At 45.4% G+C, this 14,985-nt stretch overlaps 1 protein-coding gene across 10 annotated transcripts in view; it reads right to left on the reverse strand.

Annotated features, from left to right (window-relative positions):
- Positions 1-14,985, reverse strand: part of ZNF217 (zinc finger protein 217) — a 37,953-nt gene that overhangs the window by 10,406 nt on the left and 12,562 nt on the right. For 4 of the 10 annotated variants that reach the window (XR_011531212.1, XR_011531210.1, XM_070589590.1 and 1 more), the window contains one exon: positions 1,247-3,011. Coding sequence is in view for 5 of the 10 variants with exons in the window: in XM_070589590.1 (XP_070445691.1) it covers positions 1,247-2,639 (1,393 nt within the window). In the remaining 5 variants the exon portion in view is untranslated. Of the gene's footprint in view, positions 1-1,246; positions 3,012-12,143; positions 12,351-13,361; positions 13,967-14,985 lie in introns of those variants that run through there. The other 6 variants (XR_011531211.1, XM_070589589.1, XR_011531209.1 and 3 more) reach the window with 3 other exon arrangements.

A 14,985-nucleotide genomic window follows, 5' to 3' on the forward strand; every position in this document is an offset into this window, starting at 1 on the left:
AAACTACTACTCTCATATCCATCACATGATCAGAGAAAGAACTGGGCACTGGCTTAAGAGAAGAGTCCACTGTGTTATCTGGTCACACAGAGTTCTCAGAAGATACCAACACACAATCAAGTTACAATGAAAGGAGCAGGCACTTGTTTTAACTGAAGACCACTTTTGTAAATGATAATGTTTCTCTAAGACTAATTCACATTCTCATCATTCACTTGTTGATGAAGCAGGGGTTTGTTAACTCTTTTCAAGCAGCAGAATCCTTTATTCAAACAAAATCTTAAGTAGATATGAGAAGCTCTGGTTGAAGTGAGGGTGGGCAAGACGTGAACCCTCTGCCCTAGATGATGCCAACTGTGACTCAAGAAATAATACGTCAACAGGCCTTCAGTGATGGCTTCTGTTTCCTATAAAGCCCTGAGTACCTTAAAAATTTGACTGAGCAAATGAGATTTCTTAACATCTTTGGTGTGTTCACATTCCCTCTATTTCACAGACTTAGTTACTGAGCTAATTGTTAATGAATACCAGCCCCCCAGACATAAAGGACAGGGGAAAAGGCAGCAGCAGAGGGTGTCTCTAACAGTAATTTCTTGCTCTGGTTGATAATCACTCCCAGGAGCTCTTGTGACCACTAAAAATCCATGTGGAATAAATATATGAGAGCTGGGCCTTGACAGAGAGGGAAGCTCATTGCCTAGAAGGGTAACTTTGTTTTTATAGATAAGATCAGGAATGCCAGAAAAACTTAACTGAAGGCCAGGGTCTCTCAACCCTGATGCTACTGACATTTGTGGCCAGACCATTCTCTGTGGTGAGGCTGTCCTGTGCACTGTAGGATGTTTAGCAGCATCCCTGGCCTCTACCCACTGGGTGCCAGCAGCACACACACCCACACAGCTGTGACAACCCTAAATATCTCCGACATTGCCCAATGTCCACTGGGGGCACAACCATCTCAGTTAAGAAGCACTGCCTTAGACTGATGTGTAAGTTGAAATAATGTGTGTCCTTTGTTAGCAAAATAGAAAATCACAGCATTTTCAGAACAAGAAGAAACCTTTAAGCCTTTTAACTCAACCCTATTGTTACAGAAATGAGAAAATTAAGCCCAGAGAGGTTAACTGACTGACCACAGGGTGGTACCCAGAAGAGCCTGGACTCAAACCCAGCTCTCCAAACCCCCCAACCTGCCCGCCTTCTCTGGGATGCAGAGGAGGGAACGGCATGCGGTGGAGCAGCTTACCCAAATGGAGCCCTTCTGGAAGTCCATCCTCAGATCCATCTTCAGAGCCAACTTCACGATCGATGGCTCCATTTTCATCCAGGGTGGTGGTTAGGTCTGGAGAACACGTCCTAGGCTGCCTTCCATCGACTGCCATGGTTGGCGACTCAGCATCCGCCCTCCTGTCCTTCTTGTGTACTCTGGAGTGCAGGACCAGCTGGTGGTAGGTTCTGAAAGCTTTGCCACATTCGAAGCAATGAGTGGGCTTATCTTTGTTACTGGCTAACTTGGGGTCAGCATCCACGGAAGGCACTTCACCGTTAGAGTGTCTAGGCTTCTCCTTATCTTGTGAGAGGCCTGTACAACCACTTTTACTTGTTTTGGACTTTCCAGAACCTTCAGAATGGCTTTTACTCGCATTCCAAATTTCGCCGAGCTCTTCTTTTTCTGAACACGAGTCGTCGTTGTCGGTGCTTCCTTCCTGCCCGGGCTGTTCCTTCACTTCTCGGCAAACGGCAACTTTTCCCTTGGTGGCCAGCTGCCAAGCCTGATAGGTGGTGAACGGATCGAGCTGAGGTATCCATTTTGCGGGCTTCTTCATGGTTTCGGGGTGAGATTTTGGTCTTAAGTTAAAAAACTGCAGGAACTCTTCCCCCGGAGATGGCCTTCCCTCCTGCTGAGAGTCTGTTTGTGTACTGCTGGTACCGGAAGCAGTTTCTTTGGTGTGCATCTTCCTGTGATCAATTAGACTTTCTTTATTTGGAAATAGGAAGCCACAAACCATGCAGATTTTGTAAGGCGATGAGATGCTCTCGGCTGCGTGCTCCTGGACGACCTCGTTGATTGTGACTGGACTCTCCAAGCCCTGCTGCAGTTTGCTCTTGGCCCCCGATTTGCCAGTGTGTGTTCGCATGTGATTTTTAAGAAACCACGGCTCCTTGAATCTTCTTCCGCACACATTACACCCGTAAGTGAAAGAGTCCTTATGTTTCTTCATGTGGATCTCAACATCAAAAGCGACTCTAAATGTCTGCCCGCATACTTCACAGCTAAATTCTTCATTTTCTTTGCAATTCTTGTCCTTTGGAGCTTCTGTTCTCACTTGACTTTTATCAAGAGGGCTAAGATACTCTGCTTCAACACGCAAAACGGCCGGTTCACAAAGGGTAGGCCGATGCTGCACTAAGACATGTTTATTAAGATCTTCTGAATGTGTGAAGGTCTGGCTGCAAAACATGCAGTCCAAGGGCGCACAGCCTTCCATCCGGGCTACGTCTCTCTCTTGGGTAGCTCTGAAAGGAACAACCGCAGTCCCTTTGATTGACACGGCATCATCGATCTCCATTTGGGTGCCAAGAGAATTGCCAATAACTTCTGGTCCGTCCATATACACTAAGAGGGACTGAGTTGGCATGTTTCCTGTCACGGAAGGATTGTATATAAAACAAGAATCCGGCTGAGGAATTTCTGGAGTTGGAATAAGGCCACTTGTAAGACTTGTCACTCACACCCCCAGCAGCCCTGGGCTTCAAAACTAGAGCAAATATTTGTTATAAAAGTTCAAAAGAAAGTGTATATTCCTCCAACTTCTTCTCCTCAGAAGTCTTAGGAAGCTCAGTGATAGAGACGATCACCGGTTCTTTCCACAAAGCGGACAGACTCCTCAAGGCTTTGATTCAAACATGAGTCAGCACAAAGCATTAGTTCTCTTTGTCTCCATTGAGCGAGTGATTCAGTTGAGCAAGAAGTCAATTCCAGCAACCTGGAGACAAGGGATTTCCAAAACCTAGAGGAGGGAAAAAATAGCAACTGTTAGCTAGTCAGAGGAGACAGAAGGCTGGGGCAGATGACTCACAGTGGGCTTTTCCATGGAGCAGAGAAGGAACTTAATGCAACTGCTTCACTTTTAACTAATAAGGTGCGTCCTGTTAAACACGCGTTAATGAAATCATGAGCATTTTATCCCATCAGTACACTTCGCAAATCACCAGAATTTCATCCGGTCGAGAAACTTCAAACATGCCGCTTTAATGATTTAAATCTAAAATGTCAAGTTTCAGGACACAAATTGTTAAATTCAGATGACTATGTTTTAAATGCCTACTAAAATGCACACATGTATTCTTATAAACAGCCTCTACAAAGCTAGAGACTAAAAGAATTGTTAAAAATAAGATGACAATTAAAGCACTTCAGGTAAAATTTTAAAAGCCAGAGCTTCAAACTTCTTATATACAAACAAACACACAAGAAACACAAATGCCTAAAAGCACACTTGAAGATTACACACACACACACACACACACACACACACACACACACACAGGTCAACAACGTAAGCACACAAAAACAGGAACCTCTCCTGGTTCAGGAAATACAGACCACCACAGAACGGGTGCTCAGCTTGGCTGAGGGGAACCCTGATATATGTTGGTTCACTGGATATTCTAAACCTCCATCCACTGCCCAAATTCCAGTGTTCTTCTAACAACTTTCTGCCTTGGACAAACGTTGAGTAGGGCCTTCCTTGTCCAAGCAATAAATAAGGAAGTACAGACACAATTCACTTGTGAATGCACACATCTGAAATAAAATCTGCAACACAGCTGATTCAACACGGCTGAGTCTTTAATCAGAAAATGGACCCCCTCATTTTTTAATCCACCTTTCACATTATGCCTTGGCCAGGTGAAAAATGGATTACTTTATTTAGCTCTGCAGGCTCTGATTTAGAAGCTAATTTTCACTCGGAGAAGAATTAACCTCTGAAGCCAGTACCCGCCACCTCTATGGCAAGCCTAGGAATTGTTTCTAAACAGTCCCAACTCCTTTAACTGAAGTCAGTTAATTCCACCCAAGAAAACAAAAAGACAGGCAAACCACTCCCACCACAGTCAACGTTAAAACACACACTGCTTTACTTTCCTTCTCTCCACTTCCTCAAAGAGCAAGGGCCTGCAGGCTCAGAGAGGAGGGGGAAACATTTTCTTCCCCTTCTTTACACTTACGAAAAAAGAAAATTCTCATACTACTTGTTATCTGTAGTTTTGAAAAACTAGATCTTTAAGCTTTTCTAAATAAAACTGCAGATCAAAGATTAGGGTAAAGAAAGAAGGTACTGAGGTGTTTTATCTTAATGTCTTAGTCTTTTGTGGCAGTCACAATGGAGGGTAAACACATGGGCTGCCTACCAGCTTGGTGGGACATAATGGAACACTCTCCAGCGACCGGAGTTCTAGTCCCGACTAGACTAAGGCACAACCTTAAAGTCGCCAGCACACACCTCCCCTTTCTCTATCGCCTTAATGCAGACAGTAGAATTACAGGATCGCCCTCAATGTTCCAAAATTCTCTGGTTCCGGGGGTAGATTTATGGATAGACATACTCAAAAGAACATTTAACGACTATGCTAATCAAGATAATAAATGATATTTGGATATGTGACTGATAATTTAGGTTTCTATGTAGTCATTCACTCACTCAACAAATATTTACTGAATGCCAGTGTCCTGGGTAATATTTTAACTGAAGAATTAACAGCAAATATTCTGGAAAAGCAGTTAAACTCTGACAGCTCTGTTTTCACTGGCCAACAGCTAAATGAGAAATAGGGAAACAACTCAATGAATTCGACACAAAGCCACATGGGTTAATTTCAATTTGAATAAAGTTTGTCCTTCATTTGAAGTCCTTTCTACTTTTTGGTGCCAAAATACCCTTTTTTTAAAAAATGAAAGAGTAGCAATAGCAAATAGAGGGGGTTTTTTAATGTCCCAATTTGGCAAAATCAAAATTAGTCCCCCCTTTGCCAGACTTCATTATTATTATTAGAAATTTGACTAGTCTGTGACATTCTTAAATTTGGGAGAAGTCGACTTTTCCATAAATAATCTTTCCCAAGAAAACACTAACCCTAAACTCAATCTCTGGATTAGAAACATGATGTGGGGACATCCCTGTTATTTCGCACCCAGAGGAACAACCTGTACAGAAACGCCCGTCTTAGAAACAGTTTCGCTTCAATTTTTAGCTCTGAAATGTTCCAGTATCTGAGTTAATACACCATCAGCTTCGAACCCGAGACCCAAAGGATTGGTAAAGGGGGCACAGTGGGAAATCAGGAGAAAAAAGAGCTTCAGTTTTGCCCAGGAGAGTGACTAGGATGCAGGCCCGAAGATGAGAAGCATGTCCCAGGCCAGGAGTCTTCCTGCGTGGACAGATGGGGAAGACCACCCTCCCAGGCCAAAGCAAAGTGTTTCTTCCTGTAGGGAAGCTTCTGGGACAGATTCTGGCAGCCGTTAACTGTGCCCAACTGTCCTGAGCACGAGACTACCTCGGGTCACAGCAGTCATTACTACTCATCCAAAAGAGATGAAAACCCTAGTCAGATCCTAGGAGCAGAGACGCTGTCAGCCTGGCTCACCACTGCCCCCTAGTGCCTAAACGGGTCCCTAGCACAGGGCTGGCCGTCAATAAACACCTGGTGAATACACGCACAAATACTAAACAACTAGTACAGGTGTAGAATCAGCATGCATATCTCTGGCCACAGTCACCAACCATAACTGATCTGGTATTAAAATTAACTTGAATTTTCATCAAAACTTCTACATGGCTATCTATGGCTGCCATCTAACTACCATTCTCTGCAATTTCAAGAGTGTAATAAAAAAATGAATCATATTTAATCATACCATAAAGGTGACCAGCACAGGAAAACTGCATCCCTTGGATGTATAACCACTCTCTTTATTGACTCAACAAAACAAAAATGCGGGCCTGCTAGAAAATCTCTGCTAGCAAGGCCCTCAACTCTTGCCTTAGAAACTAGAATGGATGTAGACTAAAGACTTCCTTATACTATAAATCACTAACTGCATTGCTTAAAAACAATCTGCTAAACAAAAATCAAAAATCTTTAGAGTGATTGTAATAATAAAGACTTTAATAACAGAACTTACAGAAAATAGACATTCTAATTACTGATAACAAGTCACCATTCCAATCGAGTGAAGTGTGCACACGCGCACACAGCCTCCCCCGAACCTTCAGCCTTCTAGGCGCAGTGCACACGAGACCGACAGGACACCGATGGCACTGCTGATAACGTACACGTCTTGACAAAGAAGTGAAGGGGGAAAGGAGGAGGACATGATAATCCAACACCTACAGTCTAAGTGCTTTTAGTTTGCAGAAAAGTGAGCCTCTGAACACACACAGTTTCCCGAAAGGCACTTTGCAAAAATGTTTTTCAATGTCTAAAAAAAATTAAACCTTTACTCAGGTAAACAAGAGCACTTAAGCTTCAGCCATACACCCCAAGGCACCTAAGGCAACAGGTTATTTGGTACAATCTTCTATTTTAAGAAAATACTAGGGCTTCATTTATATTGTGATTAAGTAGAGACTGGTTTTTTTTAATTTACCACAATATAATCTTTGGGAAAAAAAAAAGTAGGAATCATATTGCTATAACCGTCTGAAGTGTGAGTCTGATGTTCTTGAGGCCATTTCTTGTTTTTGAAAAAAAGTAGACATTCGTTTGTGACTAAAGCTACCGTGAATTCCGCCACTACCTGTAAATCTTGAAATGAGCAAATATTACACATTTTACAATGCTTAGGGAAAAGCACAATAGTCTGTGCTTAAGCACACCAAATGAGAGGCAAGGACCCCTTGCTGACAATGGCCGTAACCTGGAAAGACTGCTCTGTATGTACAGATGGACTCGAACAGTTAACCTAGAGACAGCACCTCTCTACTTGAGCTGAACAGGTTATCTCACATCTCTTGATACGGAAAATTTATTACCATAGTATGGAGTGATAAGGGATTCAAAGTCCTCAAAAACTGTCAAAAACCCATAAAAATTCTATTTATAGCCAAGTAATTTGTAGCATTCCTGCAAATCTACTTTTTCCCCAAGTCACTTAAGTGTTGAAATAAATGATCATTAAAACATCCAACCTAAACTGCCGGCCTATGGGCAACTCACGTGCATCCTTTAAACTGCAAATTTATCTCCAAGACCGAGGAGGAAACCTAACAGTTTTTCTATAAATTTTCCTTCTATATTTTACACAAACTGTTTTTTCCTTCATCTGACAAGTGAAGAGAACTCTACATGGTAATCTACAGTAGGAATCAAAACCCGTAACTTTAAACCCTTCAACACCACTTCAAGGAAATCACCAAGCTCATGCCCAGGAGCTAAATAGGCAACACAAGTTTCCTGATAGAGCTGTGGAAAGATGCTGAAAAGTTCAGTGAAACACAAAGATTAAAATTTACAGTCAGTAACACAACTTCAACTCTTCAAAAACAAATGATCATTCAAAGGCAGTTTGGGAAGATCCTTACAGGACAAGAGTCTTATTTTCTTGAAACTGTATGTAAGTGCTCAGTTCTAAAAGGACAAGAGACCAAAGCACCATAAAAATATAATCCTATGAGCATATTTGAGTGTCATGATTAAAAACTCTGCCTGATTCATTCCAAATCAGACCAGGTCAGTTAAAGGATCTTACTGTGAACTTAAGGCACCACATATTAGCTTCAGTTTCAATATTAGAATCAATATTAACAGACACGGTGGCCTGTACACTGGCTTTTAAAATTTTCATCTTACCCTGAAAAGAGAACTATTTAAGGGAAATGAATTAAAAAAGAATCTTAATTAAGCAAGATCAAGCATTCTATCCATGAATTTCTAATATTACTGCTTAGCCAGTACTACCTTAAATATTTTGAAAGGATTTTAGACAGGACTAACTTCAGAGAGAAAGAGAGAGAAATAAAGATTTCAGCAAACTAAAAAACTGTTCTATCCTTATGGGTATTCTTTAACTCTCTACAAAGAAAACACTGAATGTGTCTATGCACACACGAATAACTGTATATATATAGATATACAAATAACTATAACCATTAGACATCACTGCCCTACTCACCTACACCTCTTTTTCCACAAGGCCAAACGATGAGTGTTCTTAATTAGGCCCAACTTAACTCACTTCAGATTAAATAGAAACATGGGCAACGCCTGTGAAGGCAGAGGTCCTTCTTTAGCCACATTCAAATACCCTCTCCCCTTCGCTGTGTTGAGTAAATACTAAAGTTGTACGGCTGGCCCTTTCAAGTCACCTCTTTGCTTTCAAAATTGAGGGGAAAAAGTCTCCTTTCAACTAACACATTAAAAATCACTATTCAGTAGATTTCTATACTGAACTGAAAAAAATGTATCCATTGGCTCAAAAAAAAAATTCTGGTATAACTCAACTGTTTTGAAGTTACCCTGATTTGATACAGGCAGGAAAAATAAAAATAAGTATTTCTCCTAATGCTGATTCAAGAACAAAACATACCTGGACTCTCCATCTCCAGTCCATATAACTATGTTTTAAATTCAGACAGTTTCCTGACACTAGAAACTAATGAACACCGACACACAAAACACCACACACACCCATCAAAACACCAGCATCTCACTCCAGGGCAGCTTTTCTATACGAAATGGAGGAATGTGTAGGTCAAGAACAACTTTGGTAAAGCTTAAGAACAAAGGCTAAGGAATTACACTAATTCCCTCATACAACTTACTCAGCTGTCTTTTCAGGTTTAGTAATTTTATTTCTCAACTTTATCATAAAATTACCAAACTGGCCCCAAATTTCCAGTAACTCAGTAATGTTGTTACACGGGACAGGAAGTAATGGGGATGTTAAGAACAGTCAGCCAACAAGTGTTCAAATGTAAAGTTTTTTAATGAGCATTCCAATGGTAAGCATAAAAGGGCAATTTGTGGTGGCAGCTGGCTGACAGGGGCTGCCCTGGATTTATCTGGAAGATAGATTTATACAAGAATTGAGTTTGCTCATCACGAGCTGCAAATTTTAGGAAAGAATGGCCCAGTCCCCCCACTTCCTCAAAGTCAGATTTCTATCTGCCCTCCTGGTCTCAATTCAAAATCCTTTGCCCCACATACCACACTGCAAATTTGCCTACCTATATTATCAGTTGGAAAAAAGAACCCAAATCACCTTATTCCTAAAAGCCAGCATTTCAGGAAAGTTTTTATATTGTGCCCAAAATGAGGCCATTAAGTTACAATGATCAAGTTTCCCTCGCCAGAATTTAAGAAATTTCCTGCTGTCTTTGTGTAATTCATTCTTTCTTCCATGTGCATTTAAACTCAACACCCCTCCCCCCAAAATCTGGAGATGAGGTGTACAAACCAAGACTCCTCCACTGTCACGAGGCCAATTTACATGCTGTAACTAACCTCTTCCCTATTTAGAATATTTAATATGATTAGGAGTCCTTTAATTCCAATTCAGGAGCTGTTCGGTAAACACCTTCTAGGTTTTTATTTTGTAATACCTCAGTTAATTTGAAAACTATTCTACATCCTCCAATTGTAGTCATTTACTTTAAAACCTCATTACATTTATTTTATGCTACTGGAATACTCATCAGTTTCTACAACTGTCTCATATTTTTCATTCCTACTCTGTAATTCTAAAGCTTGAAAATATACAGCCATTGCTCAGTACTTTGGCTTCATCTTCCAATTCATTTATTAAGTATACTATTTATTAAGCATTTATTAAGATTAAACTGAAATAGGAAATTAGGAATGAACCATTTAAAATAAGTCACATCCAGTAACCTCAAAAACCCTAACACACAGGCCATACTGGCATACACGAGACGGAACAATCTGAACCGAAAATTTTGTTGAGCAAATGGAAACAAAGCTTCATGTAAAACATAAAAAAAGGTGCAACCATTCATGGCCCTAAGAGAGTCAGATAAAAGTACATCTTTTTTTTAAAGTAGTAGCTTATAGGCAGTCAAGAGTCATTAAAACTACTCGAAAGTTCTTATCAACCAATATCATGTTTGCGACAACTGTGAGAAAAGAATGTAATTTTATAAAGTGGGAAAACAGCACATCTTTGGGGACCCCTGAGGCTCTAATCAAGCGATTCAGAATGAAGAGTGCTCTGGGGCTGGGGAAAGGCCTCCCTGCTGTGGCAAAAACATGCCATTTCATCATAAATGCTGTTAAGAGAGAGAAAAGTGATTAGCATTTATCTGAAGTGAGGAGGCGGAGGGACTCAGTCCTCGCCAGGCCATTATATTCCTTAATTATTTCATCAGTTTGTAAGTGACTTGATGATTAAGTCTTATTTTCAGATTTCCTCTTTGAAAGGACCACTGGAAGCACACACGGGCTGCGATTCCTCCCTGAGGTTTCACTGCCAAAAATGGAGGATCACAAAGAGAATGCAAATGCACCTCCACCTTAAAAGCAAGGCAAAGCCAAACCCTCCAGCCCTCTCTTAGTCCCCTACTACCTGGGGGAAGAAAAAAATCAAGTTATAATCAAAACAGATCCTTCAGGGTGAAGGGGGGAAATATTTTCAACAAATTTTATCCAACTGGTGTATTAGTTCCTTTTTTTGATTAAGAAGTGAAAGGGAATAATATGAACCCAAGACAACTGCTAAACTTCGATCTCACAAGTTATAAAAAACAGCCAAGGTCAGACTGCAGAGTGTTAGAAGGCACTGTGAAGATGGAAGGACTAAAAGAAGTGGACACAGAAGAAAAGTATGTGTTCTTTCCCCAGAAAAGTCATAATCTTTTCCTCTACTTCCTCCTCCAGCATGTAAATCAATGTGCAGTCCTGAAGGAGCAGCCTTTCTCCTCGCATCAAATCATTCAAATTCCACACAATCAGATGATTAACCCTATTCCAACAAGCCAAACAAACTATCAATTTGTCTGGTAGCTACTGACTTTGGGATTTTTAAATAAGTCACTGCCTCTTGAATTTCATACTTACATAACTGCTTAAAAATGGCAGCAATGGGGGGGGGGGCCTTCGACTAAAACACCAGGATTAAAAAAACACACACGGCTAGAGTCTTTGGAATACTTAACAAAACAGTATCTAAAATAAACAGGACTTCTCAGAAAAAGTCATCTACCATTAAGGACACACCTTAAAAGTTCTTAGCACACATTAACTAAGCAAGCACAAACTAGTGGTTTGACTGTTAGATTCTTCAGACAAAAAGTAATTAGGTTATTACTCTACACTTGTCACTACAGACACTGAAGAATTTTTAGAAACTCTAGATCTATTACTCAGTCTCAAAGTATGATAAAATTTAGTATTTTAAGTCTTATTTGTTATTAACCAAGGCAATCCATCCATCCCGGGGGGGGGGGGGGAGTACAGTAAGAAAACATTTTCAGTGTCCTTCTTGACACATACAAGAGAAGGTGAAAGGCCCAAGACCCCTACCTAGCCGCCAGGCCTGGCCGGCAGCTGTGGGTACCCGGCCTGCTCTTTTGTTGAGCTTAATCTCATGTCAACTCATTCAACCAACTCAGAAGCGATGAAGACATAATTGAATCAACCTGAACTAAATCAGACCGAGGCTTCTTAAAACATACAGCTTAATGGTTCCAAACGGTCTAGAAACCCAGCTAGGCTGTAGTATGTACATGGTCAATACCACACGACCCCAAACTGACCAAAGGACCACTGCAACCGCCATCTATTTAATACACGTTTAGGAATGTTCGACGCTTCAAGCCCTATAGGCTGATTCGGAAAGATAAATTGAGGCTCAAGGAATTTCAAAGGGGAACAGACCATTGCCTTCAACTGTGAAGGGGCTATCCTTTTCTTGGAAAACAAAACAAAACAAACCAAGAGAAAAAAAAAAAAAAGAAAAGTTTCTGCTGCTCCGAGTTTGAACTGGCTAGCGGGGTCCCAGAAGTGGCCACTGGTGGCTCTTTCCTGCTTCTGGAACTAAACCTTGTGGGAAAATTCCCCGCCTGCCCACCCCACCCCCACCCCACCCGCCCAAGAATGCGGCTTTCCGTCCTCGGTGGCCCTACCCTGAATCCTAAAATATGGGTTCCAATCCGGGACGGAACGCCTGTCCCGATCCCCAGGGTGCAGGTACCGGCCGCGCACCCCACAGGCCAGGTCTGCCCCCTCGGAGCAGCACCGCCCAGGCCGCCCCAAATCCTGCCTCCCGGGCCCCCAGCAGCGCCCTCCCCGCCCCATCCCGTGCCGCCCGCATTTTGGGGCAAATCAAAAGTGAAGAGGGCTCTACATCTGAAACTGCGCGGTTTCGCCACTCAGCGCCTCCTGGGAGAAACTTCCCTTTTAAAAAAAAGAAAGAAACACTTTTAGGCTAACATTTCAATCCCTCCTGCCCTTCATAGAGCTAGTTGTGCTTCCAGCTGGCTCCGGGTCTCCCACTAGAGCTGAGAGTTATAAAGATATTCTTCAAGCGTTTAGCGGTTATTTACAAAGTTTCAAAAAAAAAATCTTGAAAATTAAAAGGTGGAAAAAAAAAAAAACCTTATCACACACATCCAGGAAACGCAGCCCCGTGCACCGCCTGCTCCGGGATGGGCAGAAGACCGGGGCTCCGGGGGATGGATTTGGGGGCGCCCGGGGGGCTCCCCGGGTGTGAGTCGGGGTCCGCGGCGAGGCCAATCCCCTCCCTTGACCCCTATGGACGCGCCCTCCGCCCGGCCCGTGTGGACGGTCCCGGCCATTGTTTGCGGGGGACGCCTGTTAGGACGCATTGTTTTGGCTGTTTCCAACTTGCCCTGGCCCCTCCCGGGCCATCGCAGGGGACCTCGCGCCGGTCCCCTCCCCTCCGCCCGCCCCCCACGGGCGACGCCGCAGACCGGGGGACCTGCCCGGCAGAGCCACCAACTTTTCAGGAACAGCCCCCCACCCCCGCAGCCCCCGGGCTCCCTCCGGCCGGCCCCCCGCTGCCGAGCCAGAGGAGGGGACTCCCCGCCCCCGGCCATCCTGACTGCTCCAGGAGTGAGTGTGATGGTACAACACTGTGCACACCGGGGCTCGCCCGGCACCTCCTCGCGGGCGGAATGGCCCTGCAGAGGGTGGGGAGGGGGCGCCCGAGAGGAGCGGAACAGAGTGGGGACGGGGGGGGGGGGGCGGCCGGCGGGCGGGGATCGCCCGGGGAGAGGGCGAGGTACCGCGCCGGAGACTCGGGGCGGGCTCGGGGGGCCTCGGGAGGGGCGAGGCGGGGCGCCCCCTGGGGCCCGGCGCGGGCGGGGGCGCGCCCCCTTTACCTGCGGCTCCGGCTCCTCGGCCATTTCCTCGCTCGGCGGCGGCCGGGACTGAACTGACACCACACGAGCGAGCCGGGGTTTGAATGAGGAGGGAGCAGGCGAGGAGGGGAGGGGGCGGGGAAGGCGGAGGGAGGGGAGGCGACGGGGAGTTTCTCTCGGCCTTTTGTGCGGACACCTCCCGATTCCGCGCTCGCACCGGCCCCCCAAAAGGGACGGGGGCCACGGGGCCAGGAGCGAAGCCATGCCCCGGGGCGCCTCAGGGCCTCGCGCCTTGAAGACCCCCCCCCAAGAGGAGCGCCCCTCACCCCTCCCCACCCCCGCCCCCGCCCGGAGGATTTGGGGGCCGGGCTCACCTCGCGCGCGGGGCTAAGGTGAGCGGGGCGGGGGTGCGCACGGGGGGCAAAGGCGCGGGCGCCCCCTACTCGTCCGCGCGGGGACAGTGCAGGCGCGGGGGGTCCCTAGAGCCGCAGGGGCGCGGCGCGTCCGGCGCAGGGGGACTGTTGGGTCAGAAAGTGCTCAGGGAGCAGCTGTTGCGCCCTCCCTCGGCCCAGCGGCGCGGAGACGCCCCGCCTCCTGCCTTCACCGGCCGTGCGGCCCCGCCCCCCGAGGCCCCGCCCCGCGCCCATGTGACCCGCGCAGGCGCGCCCCTGCCCCGCCCACCGCCGCGGACCCCGCCTCCGGGACGCGAGCGAGCGGACGAGCGCGCGCCCTCCGTGCTCTCGCCTTGCGACTCCCGCGCACGCGCGCGCCTCTCACCGCCCCCGCACCCCCCGCCTCCCGCCATCCGGCTTAACGTGGCCCGCGCGCGCCCCGGCCGTTCCAGTGACAGGTACGCGGGGAGGGGGCCACGAGGGCGGCGCGCAGGCGCAGATCCAGGCCTCTGCCTCGCCGCCTCCCCCTCCTTGCAAGGTGTGCCCGGGCGAGGGGAGGGGCTGGGAGCCAGAACTCCTGGATCATCCAGAATTTCCAACAAAAAGGTTTTACCCCCGTTTGGGTAGGTTAGAAGGCAGCCGTGCACAAACAACATTTTTTCAGATTTCCTTCAAGTGTGAGGAAGGCCGATGAGATAAGATGATTAAAATTTTTTTAATTAGTGTCTCCATAAAGCTATCCTTTAATTGTTGTTGTTTTTCTCAAAGGGCTGGGCTTGCGCTGCTACGATAACTTGAGATTTCTAAACTTGGCCTAGGTTCCAAGAATCCACTTGGCTTTGATAGAAATCCACGCGGATGAAACGGACTTAAACTGGGGACAAAAAAAAAAAAAAAGAAACTAGCATTGCCCCCTCCGCCCCACGCCCAACTCATTTAGTTTCCCAACTGTTCTTTTCCTTGCTCACAAAAAAAGAAAGGGTTATGATTCGGAAACCCTGTGATATTTCCCCATTTTAAGTATGCGCCAAGGAGGGACCAAAGAAGCAACAATCACATCCACAAGTTTTCTGCCCCAAGATGCAAACGAATGCAAATATAAACGGTGCTATGCAAGTCACCACAAACAAAACAGCCAAGTATTTGTTTTATTGGCCTTTGGTGATTCCAAAATGGAAAAACTTAAAACATATCAAGAAAGGCACTTAAAGTATATATTTAATGAGTCGGGAATTGGGGGAAAGCACTACATA

This window comes from Equus przewalskii, chromosome 21, assembly GCF_037783145.1.
Source record: "Equus przewalskii isolate Varuska chromosome 21, EquPr2, whole genome shotgun sequence".
In the NCBI taxonomy this organism is placed as follows: Eukaryota; Metazoa; Chordata; class Mammalia; order Perissodactyla; family Equidae; genus Equus; species Equus przewalskii.